The 18,351-nt window shown below is 45.5% G+C and overlaps 1 protein-coding gene across 4 annotated transcripts in view; it reads right to left on the bottom strand.

Moving 5' to 3' along the window:
* TANC1 (tetratricopeptide repeat, ankyrin repeat and coiled-coil containing 1) overlaps positions 1-18,351 on the bottom strand; it is a 239,929-nt gene that overhangs the window by 67,838 nt on the left and 153,740 nt on the right. For 2 of the 4 annotated variants that reach the window (XM_082629880.1, XM_082629879.1), the window contains exons 5-7: positions 15,165-15,295; positions 13,931-14,117; positions 280-543 (exon numbers count right to left, since the gene is read on the bottom strand). In XM_082629880.1, coding sequence (XP_082486006.1) covers positions 280-543; positions 13,931-14,117; positions 15,165-15,295 — 582 coding nt within the window. The remainder of the gene's footprint in view (positions 1-279; positions 544-13,930; positions 14,118-15,164; positions 15,296-18,351) is intronic. The other 2 variants (XM_082629881.1, XM_082629882.1) reach the window with 2 other exon arrangements.

The following is an 18,351-nucleotide window of genomic DNA, read 5'->3' as shown; positions in this document are numbered from 1 at the left end:
TTTCTTCCCTCAAACACAAAGAGTCATATAGTCTAAATATTAGATTTAAAGAATTCCGGAGGGGAAGGGTCACTTAAAGACCATTAAGTGCAGCCTTATGTTTACATATGGGTTTATCCTCATGTTTACAGATGGTAAACTAGGCCTACAAAAGGTAAGGGCCTGACCCATGATCACAAGTTTGGCCTGTGTTTGGATTAGATTCCCAAGTGAAGAGACTGAGCAGGGGGCACCTCAGACCCAGTGAGATCACCCTTCCAGGGAGAGGCGTGGCCTTACCTGCAACTGAGTTGGGCCGTGGCATTATTAGCGAGCTGGAGCTCTGAGAATAAGGGACCGGACCATCTCCAACTGAGGCTTCGGCTTTGGGCAGCACACTCTCCGCTGGCCCAGGGGGCTCCTCTTCTGCCACTGGGGAGCAATTATCTGCCCTGCGGTCATGAAGCACTCCCTTCTGTACCCCTAACCTTAGGCTTCCGTCCTTATTCCATTCCAAACTGGAGCCACTCCGGTCATCATTTTCGGATGAACTTGTAATTGTGGCTGAAATGAGAGACCAAAATACTTTGAAGGAAGCCAGGAATTGCTGGGGCTGTTGCGAGCGCGCGCGCGCACACACACACACACGCACACACACACACATGCACACGCGCGCGCGCACACACACACACACACACACCCCTTCCCCATGATCAATGGAAAGCTTTCTGGCCCGCACAGGTTGTTATCAAAGTATGTTTCATACAGTGTATTTTAGTAAATTAGAAGAATGTTGATTATCAGGGGAAATAAACTGCTAAATCATTCTACAGGGGAGGAAAAAGAAAACTCTGATAAGAAGATAATGAAAAAGCTGTCTAAAAGTATCTGAGAGCTAACAGTAAATCTATGTAATTTGGAAACGATATAGCCTGTCTTTTAAAAAAGATGAATTGCTCACAAAAGAATTCAAATCTCATTAAATTCCCTTGAACCTTTAAGTATTTTTCCCAAATTAATAACATTTGTGTATAAAGAGAGGGGGCAGGGCAGCACAATAGTTAATACAGAAGAGATACAGGAGACAAATCTATAAAACAAAAATACGATTATAAAGTCAAGCAGAAATTTGATCCTTAGAATTAAACTTTATAACATCTGTTCAAGACGATCCAGAGAGGCTGACTTGACTTTATTCCTTTAGCAGCTTAGAATGGAAACCTCTACGTTACCAGCGCCGGGAATACGCAAGCATGGGAAAGGACACTTGACAGCAGAATTAAAATTTAACCTCTTCTAAGAAAAACAGGATGGAAAAACATCTTGGCAAAAGAGGACGAATATGATGAAGGAAAGCAGCAGCATTCACTCCACAAATCTACAAACAACCACTTCTGATTTAAAGACGCTGAGCCATATGTGATCCCGCTTGCAAGCAACACTGGCTTGAGTCCTTGAGAACAGAGGCCAGGTCCTCTGATCTTTATTTGGATCCCAGCAGCTCAGGCCCTTAACTGCAAGACTTAAATGGGAGTGCACAGGGTCAGAGTGCATTCAGGACCCAGCTGCCTGGATTAAGCTGCTTCTTCAACATACCCCGATGATACACACTTTATCAGCAGGCTGGTGAATTAGCTCCAACAGAGTCTGTTATCTAGGATCAAAGGGTCTGAAGGGGTTTTGTTTTGTTTATTTTTACAATGCTCTTTATGGTTTAGAAGTAAGGACAAAACAATTTCCTCCTGTGATGCCACCGCAGGGTATCCTGTCACAATTCTAAAACTACCTTTGCTCCTGCTGCCCCAGCCTGGACTTATCACCCACTGCTTGTCTCCCTGTTTAAAAATCCCTTCTACATGCTGAAGCCTCCTTAGAGGATTCACCACGAGCTGATCCCTTCCTTTTCTGAGCACATACTCAGTGCTCAGTAAACGTTTGCTTATTCAGCGAATGAGCAAATGAACAAACTACATTTAATCTCACTGTTATTGGTTCAGGATTGTTGACATTATGTCTCTAGCCAAAGTGTAAGCTGATCTGAGATGGGCCTGTCACATCTTTAGGGTACCTGTCATTACTCCCAGCATTTCCAAGTTTTCTAGCAGGCGTATTAATACTAATCCCCCCATCTATTTGGAATCGATCACAGTCTTCACTGTGTGTTTTCTAAAGGGATCACTCATAAGAGCAGACGTCTATTAAGTATGACTCTTTCCACCCTGAACGTGCAGGTGGTGGTAGCAATAGCAGCAGCTGGTATTTATTGAAGGTTTACCGTATACATCACGGACTGTGCTACGGGCATCACAGGAATACTCTAATTTAGTAAGGAGATTATTGCCTCAGTGGTAATTAGGTACTAATGATAACCCCATTAATAAGCTGTGACTGTGTTCCAAACTTTCATTTAAAAGTCCAGTGCTCAGGACTCAGAAAGCTTTTCCTGCAGGCATGTTGTAATTAGGTTCCCAGGCTACCCCAACACCTAAGTTACAGAAAGTGGGTGGGGCGACTGGTCTGGTTTTTATGTTGTGGCTGTTTTATCTGGGGGCACATATTCCTAAGGTGAAAAACAACGTCAGAGTGATGTTCTTTCTCATTTGCTCTCCCGAAGTGCCAGGCACTTCAGAATCAAACCCCTAAGGATCTGATCCTAACTCAGACCTCAAGCAGTGGGAACAGGAACTGGGACTTCCCTACGCCCTGTCACCAGCGACAGCACCAGAAGCAGGGCTTCCGGGACCCAAGCAGCAGCTAGGCAGGGACATTCTGGTCAGGGCTCATGGGCTGCAGGGACAGGCCGAACGCCCAGTTCTGTCAGCACAGCCACAGGTGCCCAGGCCCTGATGAGTGGCACCACTCAGGTCGTGGCAGTGAGCGGAAGGGAAGCAGGTGGAGGACGAAGGCACCCAGGCAGCTGGGAAGAGAAGTCCCAGATGGGGCCACGATTTCAAAAGGAGGATATTACGAGTTTACAGTCTGTTTGTAAGTAGGAGACTCTCCCACTGTCCTCAAGAAGTTCAAGTGAGGGACGCGTTCCAGAGTCCACACTGACCAGGGCCCTCTCAGAGGCAGGCAGGTGAGGAGCTCTGAAGCCAGGGCCCTCCCCCAAAAGATGCTCCACTAAGATTGCCCCACTTCACAACATTCCTCCCTGGGATCCAGTACCAGACCCAGGCTGACGGCTGGAAGCCCAGGCAGTGACCTTTCATCTCGGTTCAGGCACAGTGCAGCTCTGAAGCAGATCCAGTGGGGCAGATGAAGGCCCCCGTTCTCCCACACGACCTAGGAAGCACACCAAAGACGGAAGCTCCACAGTCTCCAAGAAAGGGAAAGTATTTCTTATAACAAGTGACAAGCTACTCAAAAAATACCTATTCTTCTTCCAAGCTAACAGAAATAAACTCCTAATTAAGTTAACCCAGTCGCCTTCAAGTTTTAATACACACAGGGCAACATCCTAACTGTGATGTTTCTTTAAAACAAACAAACAAAAAAAAAGCTCTAAAAAATCAGTGCCATATGACATTTTCCAGAGACTGGATAATCTTGAAAAGTTCCCTAACAACTCAACTCAAAAATTCTAACATCTTATTCCTTCAACTACTATAGATGCCAGTGTTCATCAATTAAGACTTGCCATCGTCACTCAGGCTGGGTCTCAGTCTGCAAACACAAAGGATTCTGTAAAATGAGCAACTTATCAGGCCTTAAGTTTTACCAAGCTACGAGGTTCGGCTGTGCCTTACAAGTCAGTATTAAATTAGGTTCAGTACTGCTCATTGATTCTCCTGTGCTACCACTTCCGACTCTCCATGTAACTTGAAAATTCCTTGTAGCCAAGGACAGGCGGTTATCTTCCTCTGTAGAACCGGCACATTTAACCACACCTACTACTGCACAGGGCTATACCACCTCCAAAGCACTTTCTAATGATGTTAAGACATATACATGATCACCACAACACGAGAGAAGAGGTGGAAAGGCTGAGAACCATCAATCCACTTTATAGATATGGAAACACACTGGGGAGAAACTGATCTCTCTCTCTCTCTCTATCTCTCTCACTCTCTCTCTCTCTCTCTCTCTCTCTCTCACACACACACACACACACACACACAGTTAGTGGTATGTCCAATACCAGTCCTTTTGACTGCACATGCAGTGTGTATTAAAACTCCCTTTGCCTTGTACAATTCTCAACATGTAAAAGGAGTTCTGTAAAGTATCTGTGGCTAAAAAGCATTTTGCAGTTCATGAAATCTGCCTTGTTAAAAACAGCAGCCCCTGGGCAGGGGCTAGTGGAGAGAGGCCAGTCATGGGCTCACAGCAGCCAGGAGGGAGTCTGACTGGGAGGTGGGGGAAGCAAAGATAGAGACCCACTCAGTCATTAAACGTTTTGCTACGTATGGCACTGCAATAAAATGATTCTTTCTCCTTCCCAACTTTCCCTCATCCCCTCTTTGCCTATTGAAGGTTCTTTCATATGTCGAATGTTCACTTGAAATAAAATTTAAAAAACCAAAAAAACAGTAAAGTCCAGGGCCCAGTAAGTAGTTTGGTGGGATCTAAATCAAGTTGTAGGTTTAAAAGAACATCAAGAAATAAATTAAGGGACTTCCCTGGTGGCGCAGTGGTTAAGAATCCGCCTGCCAGTGCAGGGGATATGGGTTCAATCCCTGGTCCGGGGAGATCCCACATGCCATGAAGCAACTAAGCCTGTGCGCCACAACTACTGAGCCCGCGTGCCACAACTACTGAAGCCCACGCACCTAGAGCCTGTGCTCCACAAGAGAAGCCACCACAATGAGAAGCCCGTGCACTGCAACGAAGAGTAGCCCCTGCTCACTGCAACTAGAGAAAGCTCGCATACAGCAACAAAGACACAATGCAGCCAAAAATAATAAATATCTAGATAGACAGAAATACATTGAGTATTTAATGTATTAGTCCAGAATTATAGATGGACTAATTATAGATGGACTAATAATTATAGACTAATGCATTAGTCCAGAATTGTTTAGAAACTAAGGGCCATTGATGTCAAACATACACACAGAGCCAAATTCTTCTCTCTCTTAGCTCTGGAAAAGACAAGAGGTGAAAAGTGCAAGGGGCTTGGTTCAAACTCTGGCTTTTCTTCTTTTGAGGACCTACAAGGGGGTATGTCTCTCTGGGCCCACTACTAGGAATGGGCACATTTTTGTCTTACCTTACTAACATCATCTTGTGTTTCTCTCTTTACACAGGTTACTAGGAATCTTAAAACTTTCTGCCCACTTATAAGCAAAATTAATAAAATCTTATGAACCTGACTGATGACTTCATCTTTTCTCTCACTCTTTCCCAACTCATACCTTCCCTGAAAAAGAAAAATCTTGTTTTAGTAAATGCCTATGAGCATTTCAAATCCACTAGGGAGGGATGAAATATAAATAAATAAGTATCCCTAGGAAATAAGAATAACAATAGTGGCTAACATGAATATTATAATAGTGTTAATCATGCCCGGGCCCTGTTCTAAACTCTCTCCCTGGGAGAGAAAATCAGATAGAAGGGCATACGTAAAGTGCCTCACATATCATAAGGACCCAAGAATGCTTTCCTCCCCATACAACTGAAGAAAAATAAAGTAGCACTAAGAAAACCCAAACAAACATCTTTCAGCTTCTATATCCAGTTTAATGGTTGACGGGAAGAGTCTAAAAGTTAAAACACAGGACCAAACAATTAGAGACCAAACAAGAAAGAAGTAGACTGGTTGCTTATGAAAGTGGAGGAAGGGAGGATGTGAGTAAAAAAGGAAAATCCGGGGCTTCCCTGGTGGCGCAGTGGTTGAGAGTCCGCCTGCCGATGCAGGGGACACGGGTTCGTGCCCCGGTCCAGAGAGATCCCACATGCTGCGGAGCAGCTGGGCCCGTGAGCCATGGCCGCTGGGCCTGCGCGTCCGGAGCCTGTGCTCCGCAACGAGAGAGGCCACAACAGTGAGAGGCCCACGTACCAAAAAAAAAAAAAAAAAAAGAAGAAAAGAAAAATCCAACTAGTGCACTGTCTCCTTGACCCGACAGCATAAAGATCACCAACAACTCTAGAAAGCGAAGAACGTCCCACCGAGGCTGGGGCAAGATCAAAGTGACAGGTCCAGGAAGCCACGGGCCCACTACCTGATCCTCTGGACCCGACAGCACTCGGTGCACTCCTCTGCTGTGCACTCACGCCTCACACGGTTCAGGCTGCCGTGCCACACTCTGGACTTCCCTGAGTGACAAAGGGGGAAGACTGCAGGGATGAGACCAGCCTGCAGGAAACCTTCTGACCAGAAATGCCAGACGGTGCTTCTCCCTCTGCCCCACCCACATACTAACAAACCGCAGGGAACAAGTCTGGCTCGCCGCCGCCCGGGGGAGCTGCTCTCACCTCCGGCAGCCCAGCAAGGTGAGGGGCCGGCGAAGGCACTCGCGCGCGTCATCGCCTGGCAGGATGGGGCGGGGGGGTGGCCTGAGTCACCTCTGGCTCTTCCTCTCGCCACTCTGCATGGACAGCAGCACGTGGCTCCTCTGGCCAGCCCTGGGGAACCACCGAGGGCCCTGAGCTTTGGCTTGTGACAGACAGATCTCTGTCCCAAATCTCTGGCTCAGCGCTCACGGCTGTGCACAAGGCGCACTCTGCTGTGACAGGCAGCGAGGCCAGGGGCCCGAGCCACAGCCAAACGGTCACGGCAGCGCTCAGCGGGCCTCTCACGTGGAGACGCCCGAAGGGGCAGCTGGGGCGGGGCAGTGGGGGAGGGGAGGACAGGCCTCCTCACTCGGCCACACCATCCAACCTCAGCCCCACCCCACATGGCCCAGACTCAGTGGGACAGGGCAGGCAGCGGCCTGCCGAGAACAGCCTGCAGACCTGAACAACAGGAAGTTTTTTAGCAATAGCACGTGACACGGTGTCCTGATAAGGCTTCCATAACCCGAACACCAAAGGCCTAGACGCTGGCACTTCTGACTTAGTCCAATGACTCCACAGAATTCCGGACTCTTCCAGAAAAAAGCATAAGGTACTATTAGTGGTTGGTATTATTATGCACCTACGGCATACACCTTCCATCAGAGGGCACTGCCATGTTTTAAACCCTTTTCAGCTAGTGACAACTTGCCCAAGTTTCAAAGGGCAGGAGACCATTCTTTGGTTCCACAGGTAAACAAGTTTTAAAGTAGATACTGTGCCTATCTCTGTTGTCCCAGTACTGAAAAAAACGTGCTCCTGGTATGCAGTCGGTGCCAATAAATGCTTCTGACAAAACAACCCGGAGAATCCAACTAAGGTCAGAATACAAGTATAGCAAGTGCTTTGCTAACTCCCATCACCGCCAAGGACTTCTTTCCCATGTTAAGTACATTACCAAATTATATATGTAAAAGCAAATTTTCCCCCTTCACCCAAGAGATTAAAAAGCTTCTATAATTAAGGATGATTTTTTAAATTGCAGGCAGTGTAGCAAAATGAATAGTAACACAGATTTGAAACACTCTAAATAGTTATTACCAAATCAATTTCAAAGCATTTCAATTTAGTAGCAAGCAGGGCAAGACAGGTGGCAACAAAGCAGTATTAGCATAAAATCAAAAGGACAGGAGTTACAACAAGTTAAAAATGAAAATAAAGTACAATTAACTGCTCTTTGTGTGCCGCTCTCTGCATCTGATCATCTCCCTTGGGACACAAAGTCCAGGAAATAAAAGGTCTAAAGCTACCTCTGGAATCACTTTCATTTTACAAGCCTAGGAAGGCAGAGAAGAGAGATGCAGGAAGATAAAAGTCAGCCCACGGTAACTTTTCTTTATGTCCTAAGCAACTGGGCAGAAGAACAAATATTATCGAAACTCCAGCAAGGATCAGCAGGATGCTAATCAATTGTCCAGTATTTCACTGCAAGCCACTTTTGCAGGAGCAATATTCCTGTGAAGGTAATTCCCCTGCCTAAATGTATACTGACACAGCCAAAAATAAAAACAAATAAATTAATTAATTTAAAAAAATGTATACCTGCCTCCCAGCTTCAAAGTGAGCAGGGGGAGAGCAAATGTAAGCTCCCTCCCCCACTCCCCAGAGAAAGGGGAAAAAGGCAGCAGGAAAAGCCTGAGTTCTTGCTTTACCCTTTTAAAATTCTGAGCACTTAATCATCCTGAAAGCTACCTGGCCTGGTGGAATGCGGTGGCTCAGGTGTGGGGCAGCAGAGCAGGTGGAGACACACCTGCTCTGCTCAGAAGACACACCCAGTGCGGGAGATGGTGGGGTGAGAGGTGAGATGTGGCCGTCCTCCACTCAGAACCCCCTCCCCTCCCTTCATGGAGCTGTCCTAACACCAACTCTCAAAAGGAAACCTATCCAACACGCTATGAAAGCCACTGGGAGATTATAAATGTCAGCAGGCAGGCAGGTGGCAGAGAAAGGAAATGGAAGGGATGGCTGACTTTTAACGACCTCTCTCTCTGCCAGAATTTTTCAAATTGCTACCTGGAAATCCTTCTCCTGGGCACCTCTATCATTAATGGATAGGAAGGATTTATTGTTTTAACTCTTGATAGGAAAGCTGAGTTTTGTTTGTTTCTCCTCATCCAACATCCATCCTCTTTCTCCCTAAATAAAGAGCCCATTTCTTTGAAATAAATACACACACACATAAAATACTGAACATGATACGGACATAAACAAAAATTAAACAGTATCTTTAAATCAAAAAGTGCTTTAAGCCCACTATTTTCAGTAATGTTTTCTTTTTTTAATCAGATTGGTTTCACACAGATTCCAATGAATACACATATAGGCATACTATGTTTTATTGCACTTCACAGAAATTGGGTTTTTTTCAAATTGAAGGTTTGTGGCAACTCGGCATCGAGCAAGTCTAAGGGCGCCATTTTTCCAACAGCATTTTGCTCACTTCATGTCTCTGTGTCACATTTTGGTCATTCTCGAAATATTTCAAACCCTCTACCAACAAAAATATTACAACTCGCTGAAGGCACAGATGATGGTCAGCATTTTTTAGCAATAAAGTATTTTTTAATTAAGGTAAGTACATTGCTTTTTTCTTTAGACATAATGCTGTTGCACACTTAACAGACTATAGTACAACTTTTTTTTTTTTTTTTTTTTTTCGGTACGCGGGCCTCTCACTGTTGTGGCCTCTCCCGCTGCGGAGCACAGGCTCCGGACGCGCAGGCCCAGTGGCCATGGCTCACGGGCCCAGCCGCTCCGCGGCATGTGGGATCCTCCCGGACCGGGGCACGAACCCGTGTTCCCTGCATTGGCAGGCGGACTCTCAACCACTGCGCCACCAGGGAAGCCCTATAGTACAACTTTTATACACATTAAGAAACAAAAAAATTCGTGTGACTCACTCTACTGCGATATTCGCTCTGTTATGGCGGTCTGGAATCAAGCCTGCAATATCCCTGAGGTCTGCCCGTACTTAGTTTTTTTCTAAGCCGGGATTAATAGTCTACAATTTCCATTTGTAACAGTTGGAAGCAAGTTATATTCAAGGGAGTGTCACTAAGAAAAAATGTTCTTTCTGTCATGGAGGAAATACCTTTAAATGCTACTTCTTTATAAAGTCTTCCTTTCCAAAGCAAATAATTAAAAAGCTGCTTCATGGTGACTGAGTACAGCTGTTGTCACAGTTAGAAGGTTTTCACATTGCAGATTTGAAAATCAGACACTAACTTCTAGGTAATGCCAATGATTTTATTATGTAAAGAGTAAGGAATTTTACTTCAAAAAAAAAAAAGCTATTTGTAGGGAATGTAGTTAATCCCATCCAGCTCAGACAGTATTTCTACATGACAGAATTATTAAACTTCTAAAGACATTTATGTTGGAAGAACTTGGAGCTCCTGAAATAGGATGCAGTGGGACTCCCCTCTGCATTACACCGTGAACATGGGGCAGGTGGTGGAGAGGGGCATGCTAGGCCTTGGCCTCCACAGAGAGAGACTGGAAGGGGCCCAAATAAATTCCTCTCATGGTCGTTAGCCTGCCATTTCTCCTACTAAGCAATTCCAAAAGGAAATTCTCTTCACCTGCAAATGTATCAAAACCAGTAGAAACAGAACCCGGGCAGGGCACCCTGTGGCAGCCTGAGAAGGCTGTCTGGGCACGTGGGAACACAAGCTTCCCTTCACAGCATCTGTTGGGCAAAAATATTTAGACTGAATAGAATCATCATGAAGGAAGTCACCTTGAATAGTAAGGGAGAGGCCCAGTTTTTAAGGATGGGTTAGCATTGTTAGAAATTTCCCCTAAATAAACTGTGCTAATACTGTACATGGAGCTCTGGTCTGAGCCCTGGATGGGAGCCTACAGCTTCCCCAAAGCTTGCCATGTCATGGCAGCTGTGTGCTCTTTACATCAGCCCACCCCCAAACCTTTGCCACTCCAAACTGAGCTCCATGGGTTGATAAATCTCAAACAACTTAAAATGGAAAATTAAATGGAAAGCCTCTTTCTCCCTTCTCCAGGCCCTGTGTAATCCAGAACATGAATCTTAACCAGCCTGTTTTACAAGCAGCTGCAGGGCCTCCCAAAGCAGGAAGCCAAGGTATCTCGCCTTCATCGGTGCCCACTGGGATCACTGTGTTCTTGAATATTTTACCCTGTTGAACAGTTAAGATGCCCAAAGGCTACACCTTATAAAAACAGACACGTTCATCACTGCCCACCCCCAGCAATCACAGAACCACAAATGAGTCACAGATCCCTGCTCCCTGAAGAGGCAACGGAACCTGCGTACCCTGTACTGATTCAGGGGGAAGCTCGTCCCTCCTCTGGACCTGCCACGCCCACCTCTTCAGAGAGCTGTGGGTAAGTCTGCCTGGAGAGGAAATGCTTGTTTTTCCTTCTCCTCCCTACCACACCTCCAATGTGTCCCTTGGCAACAGGTTCTAATTCTGCAGGTCACTGAAGGAGAGAGAACAGAGAAACATTGTCACCAGCACAGGGTTTCCCTCTCGGGCACCTATGGTCCTCGCTCCCTGCAGATCAGGTGACCGGGCACGAAGCACAGTCTCATGAAGCAGTGGGTCTTTGCTGAAAGAGGGACTTAGGAACCTCTTCCCGTTTCCTCCCACTTTCATCTCAATCGTTGCCATTTTTCCTGTTCAGCCGAGTTAAGGGAACATGTTGACTGAGCCAAGGAAGGAAGGACAGCCTCAATGACATGAAATGGGTCATTTAACTTTAACGACAAGACACAACTTAAAATACAGATGACATGAAAAGACTGGACAATGCCAACTTGGAATGGGAATCCCACATAGCTTCCTTAGAAACCAACTAAACCACTGCCTCCTGCAATGCAACTTGTTAAGTAGCCACAATTCTCTTTCCTTAATTTCTCATGCCTAACACCATGCTAGGAGCCCAGTAGATAGCCAGAATAAGATAAATAAGCCCCCCTAACTATGTGGAGACAGAAGTAAATAACAAAACAAAAATAAGTAAATTGAGGGGCTTCCCTGGTGGCGCAGTGGTTGAGAATCTGCCTGCCAATGCAGGGGACACAGGTTCGACCCCTGGTCTGGGAGGATCCCACATGTCATGGAGCAACTGGGCCCGTGAGCCACAACTACTGAGCCTGCGCGTCTGGAGCCTGTGCTCCACAACACGAGAGGCTGCAATAGTGAGAGGCCCGCACACCGCGATGAAGAGTGACCCCCGCTTGCCGTGACTAGAGAAAGCCCTCGCACAGAAACGAAGACCCAACACAGCCAAAAATAAAATAAACAAAAAAAAATTAAAAAGAAAAAAATAAGTAAATTGAAACTATTGAGATGCTATGGAGAGCATGTAATAGGGGGACTAACCAGTCTGGGCTCAGCAGGGACTGTACTAAATCAAGTACTAAGTAAGAGCCTCAATACTCCTGCAGTTCAGTCGTTCATTGACAATGCAGAAAACCAACCAGCAACTTTCTTTTCCCTCTTTAGAACACCTTTAAAATAGCAGCAATCTCTCAATGAGAGAAAGAGACAGAGAATGAATGAATGAATGAATGAATGAGGGTAGTTTTCTGTCATTGAAAAGGTTTCTGTCAAAAGAAGAAACTGGCTTGGCCATAATCAGAGGCATGAGACGTCAATGCCAGAACACAGAATAAGAAGTAAAAGGCTGTCCAAAAAAAAAAAAATCTGTAGCACTAGCCAATTTCTTGAAGGAAGACAAACTCTGAGGAGGAGAGGACATTGCAGAAGAGCTAAGAATGCTGTAAAGAAAGTCATCTGGCTATCACAGAATTAATACCAGAGACCCTTCGGTGGTGGGCAGCTCAGAGAGACGGGGCATGAAAACAGAGGTAACACTGGGAAAAATTTGTTAGACAAAACAGCAGGTGGGGAAGCAGAGTGAGATGAGAAAGGGGAATTAGAATAAGCTCTCTGGAAGGGCTTGAAGCTGAGTGAAAAGAATTCAAACCTGCTACAAAACCCACAACCCACCATTCACATGAAATGTCCAGAATGAGCTAGCCAGTCTGTAGAGACAGAAAGTCCATTACCAGTTGAGTAGGGCTGGGGTATGTGGGGAAACGAGGTGTGACTTCTAAGGGTACAGGGTTTCTTTTTGAAGTGGTAAAAATATTCTGAAATCAGATTGTGGTGATGGTTGCACAGTACTGAATAAACACAGACCACTCAATGGTTTAAATGGGTGAATATTATAGTAAGCAAATTATATCTCAATGAGACAATTCAAACAAAAATGAAACAAAAACCCATAGAAGATCCTGATCCAAGTGAAAACTGAGGGAAGAGACTGCCTTCCTCACGCTGACGGGCCCCTCACAGAGCCCACAACCCAGTACTAGGCATCTCACAGATCTTCTGGGGCAATCGCCAAAATAAAACTGGATGAACCTGCAGAGCTTGGTTTTTCAAATTACACTTGAAAGAAATTGCAGGCGACTGGAGAAAACAAAGCTCAAATGTCATTGCATTTGGTTACATACATAAAACATAAAATATCCCTCAAAGACATGTGCATCACTTGGGCAACAGGGAGGGGCTGAGCTGTGCAGGAGAGCACTGGTGTCAGACAGCAGCACGGCCTCAGCGCACAAGAGACCTGAATAGCTCACCCGAAAGACACCAGGCTGCAGACTGGGACACACAGGCGCCCAGGCCCACCTGCAGAAATGCGAATGCACTCTTTCTGGGATGGGATGTAAAAACAAGGGCTCTTAAATTCCCTGGTTGATTCTACTGTGAACATGGGACTAGAAACTACTGACCTAATCAGAAGCCTTACTTTTGATTTCCTTTGAGAAGGAAAGAAGTGTGCAAAGAATTCAATTAAATGTTGCTCAAGTCACCTAGTCAAGAAGCCTAAGAGTCAGGACTACACTCTGTGTCTCCAGACTCTCAGCTCAGCACAAGCACACCTACTTTGTGGGTATGCGCACGGGTGTGTGTGGGCAGTTAGGTTTCCTTAGAAAATCCTGGCCTCCAAACAGTGGTCAGATGCCATTATAAGAAACTAAAGAACAAACACCCAGAAATAAGTGGGGAGATCAGTGAGTGACCTTGAGACTGAGCTGGGAAGACTTCTCAATATGCAGGGATTTCCTTGCCCTATGGTGTGTCCTATCTAGACCCGATCCCCACCAAGTAGAATTACTCAGTGAGGAGGGAAGATTTTTGTAACTTCACAGGCCAGACCTGATCTGGAAAATTTTTTACCAAATGAACCCAGGGTTATAAAATAAACACCAAGGAATGTAAAAGCCAGTGCTTCATCCTCTCAGCTGGTCCATGGAGCCGGTGCTATCTGCAAAGGACAGGGCAGGCCCCGGAGGGCCGACCTTCACAAACCACGCATGCTAAAAACTTCTTAAGAAGTGCCTGGTGAATGCTCTGGCTGAAATGCATGGAGCCAGCACATGACCGAGGAGTGAGCTTCTTACCTATAATTCCACTGTCCTTGCTTTCCAGGGTGGAACTGGGGCTGCTAATGGTCTCACAGGGACTTTTGTTGGCTGCCGTCTTGCTGACACAGCTATTCAAGGTTGAGCAGGGGCTATCGGTGCTAGGAGACGCGGTACTGCTTGTAAGTGTGGAGCAAGGGCTGATGCCTTGGCTCAGAGCTGTGCACTGTAAGATGAAGGGAAGGAGGAGTTAGCGCAGCTACACATCCCTTTGTTTTTGATGCTAAAACAATGAAACTACAAACCGGAAAATGGAACACAGTTGTGTTTTGTTTTGTTCTTCAAATCTAGGGATCTTAATACATACGGTCTTCCAAAATTTAAAAGAGAAATCTCCTAGTTCTGTTCCCCCCCCCACCTTGCCATCTTCTTTTTTCTTAAAAGGGCAGTCTTAGAAATAATTTAGTGGGAATGTACATTTAGTAAAGCAGAAATAGCAAACAGGCAGACTTCCTTTCATTTAACGTCTGCAGAAGACAAATGGGTTCTTTGACCTCTGTGCGTTAAATCTGGGAACTGTTTTTGTAATGTTTCACAAGCACTGCAACCTGATTCAGTTCCTGAAGATTTATGGGCTCTGCGCTCAGGGGAAGGAGACGGGTGGCCACTGCGATCTCAATCAATGCATGACCCCCTCACTGAGACCCTCGCAGTGGGGGCAGAAGCTCCAGCCCCTCGTTGCTATTCAGACGTACACTTCTCAGCTCGGATGTGGCAGGCTGCTGTTCCCTAGGAAGGGGAGTGCTCTTCCGTAGATGGACCATTTGATCTCATTTTATTTTGTCTCTATTCATCTCCTATAAATCTTTTCCTCACCCCACTGACCCTCCAAACTTTCAACGGATAAAAATGCGCAGGAAAGCATATACCAAAGCAGCCAGATGAGAAGAACGGTGCTATAAAGATAAAAGTAGTGTCATTACTAAGGAATTCTCTCAGCCGCTATAATTCATTCCGCTACCCTTCTCCGGGTGGTGATCAGAAGGTCAATGTGGACATTTTCATAAGTTCTACACCCTTCTGCTTCTCCTCACCGCCCCAACCTCAACTACAAAGATTCACAAACACACTGTTGAAATGAATTTCAATACACAGCAGCCCAGACTCGTTTGGCCCGAACAATGACCTCCCCACTCAGGGAGGGGGGAAGACGGTCATGCCTTCATTCATCCTCTGAGCAGGTATGACATGCAGTGCCTTCCTCGGGCATTACCATGGTTTCGTTTTTTTCTTCAATGGTGATGTGTGTGGAACTTGGGATCCCTTCTCCCAGTAAAAATCCCAGCCTTGTCAACAATTCTTGAGCCGCTGGCGAACAGCTCGGTTCATTATCGGCCTTTGCTTCTGGAACAAAGAAAGAAAACAATGAAAGACGCCCCTCTCAGGAATTTCAGTATCTGCATCTGGAGGAGTTGGCATTACAGCTGCTTGTCTGGTGCTTTTGCATATTTTTATAAAACGCACAAAGTTTGACAATGCTGCCTGTCCGCCAGCAATACATTCTAATTAAGAGACTGTGACAGGTTAAGCAAACAGTAAAAGAGAAACTCCAAGTGCAAAGGGTGAAATTGTTGACCTGAATCAGAAGACACGGTGTCATTTTCTGATGGCAATTCCTATTTCCATGTCATGAAAAATGGGTACTTCAGACACCAAAGGCAGAAAAAGGCCTACTCCTCATCTTACTCTTGAAGAGCACAGTGTGTCCAATGCCAACAGGAGGCTGAAATAAAGTAAAATCCAAGTGGCATGCTGCCAGAGCTATTAGATGCGGGGGGAAAATTTAAGCTCTCATGTAACAAGAAAGAGGCATGACCACTTCAGTGGAAACTTCCTGTGCACACCCCCTAGGAGTGAAAGTCAAAACCAGGATTCCAACCCAAGGGTCAATCATCAGGGATCCATGTTGAAACAAAGATCTTAAGTCCCAATGAACTGTGTCCCAAGAGACAGGACCCAGTAGTACACCCTGCTGTCCGTGGGGAGATGCAGAAAAATCGGTTGTGTTCTCAGCACACTCCACAGTGAGGTTGGAAGCACGTTCTACCTGAAGGTCACAGGGCATGTTTGGATGCCCTAAGGCTGGTCATCTTGCTTTGTGCACTCAAGAGAATTTTATTGTTGGACTTGACTTAAATGTTGAGCTGTAGGTTAACCTTGTATCCAAAGCCTAAGGGAACTTAATTTTGGTGGACAAAATGATATTCACATCATTCTAACAGCTCTCTTACAGTTTTAAGTCAGCATCCATCAGGGAATGAAATAACGTATAAAGTTAACTGTGCCTACAAAAGTTAGAACTTAAGAACAACATACAACCCGTCACAGTCATTCATCTTAACGTTTTGTTGTTTTTTGTTAATTGTCTAGGTACCTAGATCCATACATTCATGAACAATTTTCCCTGGATGGGGAAATCTGCAGATAATAGGTAATAGGTCACAGAAAAGTAAACTGAGGAAAGAACAAATTCGAGGTATTACTTTTGAGCTACAACAGCAGCACCAAAGTTCAATGCTGACTTTGCTTTTTGTAAAAAAACTAGAAAAATCAACAGAAGCAGAGCTGAGAAGACCATCTGTATCATCCGCACCCACATTATCAGTTTTGCTAAGTCATGCTCCCCGGATGGCAGCTATAAGGGGAACTAGGCTGACTGGATCTTCAAGGAAGGAAAAGTGCCCCAACCCCCTGCTTGTTCTCAAAAGCTTCCAATGTTCAGGGTGAGAAGAAGAGCTATTTCCCAGCTTGGATATTTTTCAGCTGCTCTAGAATACTGCAGAGATAAAATAACCAAGGCTTGCTTGTTGTGGGTTAAAAGAGCCCTGATGTTTCTGGATCATTTGAGATAAACCCATAACATGAAGGAGCAGTGGCCCCAAGCCAATGACAGGGGTAAGGGAGCCACCCCAGGGCAGGTCAACCACACCCTCAAAGCCACTCTACAGAAGGTCCCTTCCCACCAGAGATCTCCAACCACATTTTGACTCTTAAGGTACATGGGCACTGGGGAAAGGAAACCAGGAACCGAACCAAATCAGCGTGACCCAGGCACACCCAAGGGCTGGACCACTTCAGAACAGGATCAGTGCCACCCTCCCTTGCCCCAAGGCTCAGGCAGGGCAGCTACTTTATCTTAGGTGTGGCAGCTGGACCGGAGGGAGAGAACAGGATGCAGCTGGAAAGGGGAAGAAGTGGGTGAGGGGCCAGAACTCAGCACTTTCCCTAGTCCACACCCCCCTTTCTTCTCAAAACAATCTCTACACTGCTTCCCAATTGTGACCTGCCCCAGAATGTCTAGCTTCTGGTTCAACCTGAAATACTCTGGGGAAAGAGCCAAAAACTACTCCCATTTGGCAGCTGCTGTCACGAAATTTACCCTGACTACCAACAGGGCCACAACCAATGGCTCACTCTGAGACCCACATCCTGTGTAGGTCCTGGGTGGGAGGAGGGCCGGAGGCAGCAGATTCGCCCCAGATGGTCAAGGTTTTCATTAAAAAAATAATAATTTTATATACATATATCATTGTGTATATATATATATATATATACACACACACACACATATATATATATATGTGTGTGTGTGTATATAAATTCAAAGACAACTAGTCCTCTAAACCTCCCCCCTTCAGACAAGTTGGGGAACAGTGGCCATTCCAGTCTCCTGAAGAGACAAGAGATGCCCAAATTCATCATTAACTTGTTCTCTTAACTGTTCAATTTGGTCTTTGTTGGCTACCAACGTTCGAAAAATCTACCCAGGTTTGGGAGGAATGAACAGATGTTCTTTACCGCAGTTCTGGCATCCATTAAGCCACTACAATTTTCTTTCTCCCAGAAGTTTCCCAACTGTCTTTTCATATTACTCTTTCTACTAAAATGTCATCCTAGTGACCTTCCCCTCAGAAGTCCCCTTTGGTCTGAATTCCTTAATCCACGTCAAGCTGTCCGCATCTTTCCTTCCCTAATGCACAGAGTGTCTCTCGCTGAACTTTTCATTCTGGCAGAAGGACCCCTGGCTGAAGTGTGACAGTACCATTTTGGGGGAGATGAGTTGCCTGGGAAGACACACTGATACCCTCAACTGTGAAATGGAAATATATTTGTCCTTCCATAGTCAATTACCAAATACTGAGATTTGAACAGTCAGATAGGATTTTCTTTGAGCTAATGATTCCAAAACGACTCCCAAACTAAAATTCAATGGGATACTCTATACAGTCTATTTTCATTTGTGGAGTTAATATTAAATCATTCATCAATAATGGGTGTACCTTACCCCACAGCAGTGGGATAAGGGCTGGAGAGAAAGACCTCATCTCTTAGCAATGCTTTAACATCTCATAGATTTAAGTATCCAAAGAACTTATGATGACTGTAGCTGGAGGTGAGAG

This window comes from Mesoplodon mirus, assembly GCF_964341445.2.
Source record: "Mesoplodon mirus genome assembly, chromosome: 8".
Lineage (NCBI taxonomy): Eukaryota > Metazoa > Chordata > Mammalia > Artiodactyla > Ziphiidae > Mesoplodon > Mesoplodon mirus.
This window is presented reverse-complemented; position numbering and strand designations above follow the sequence as displayed.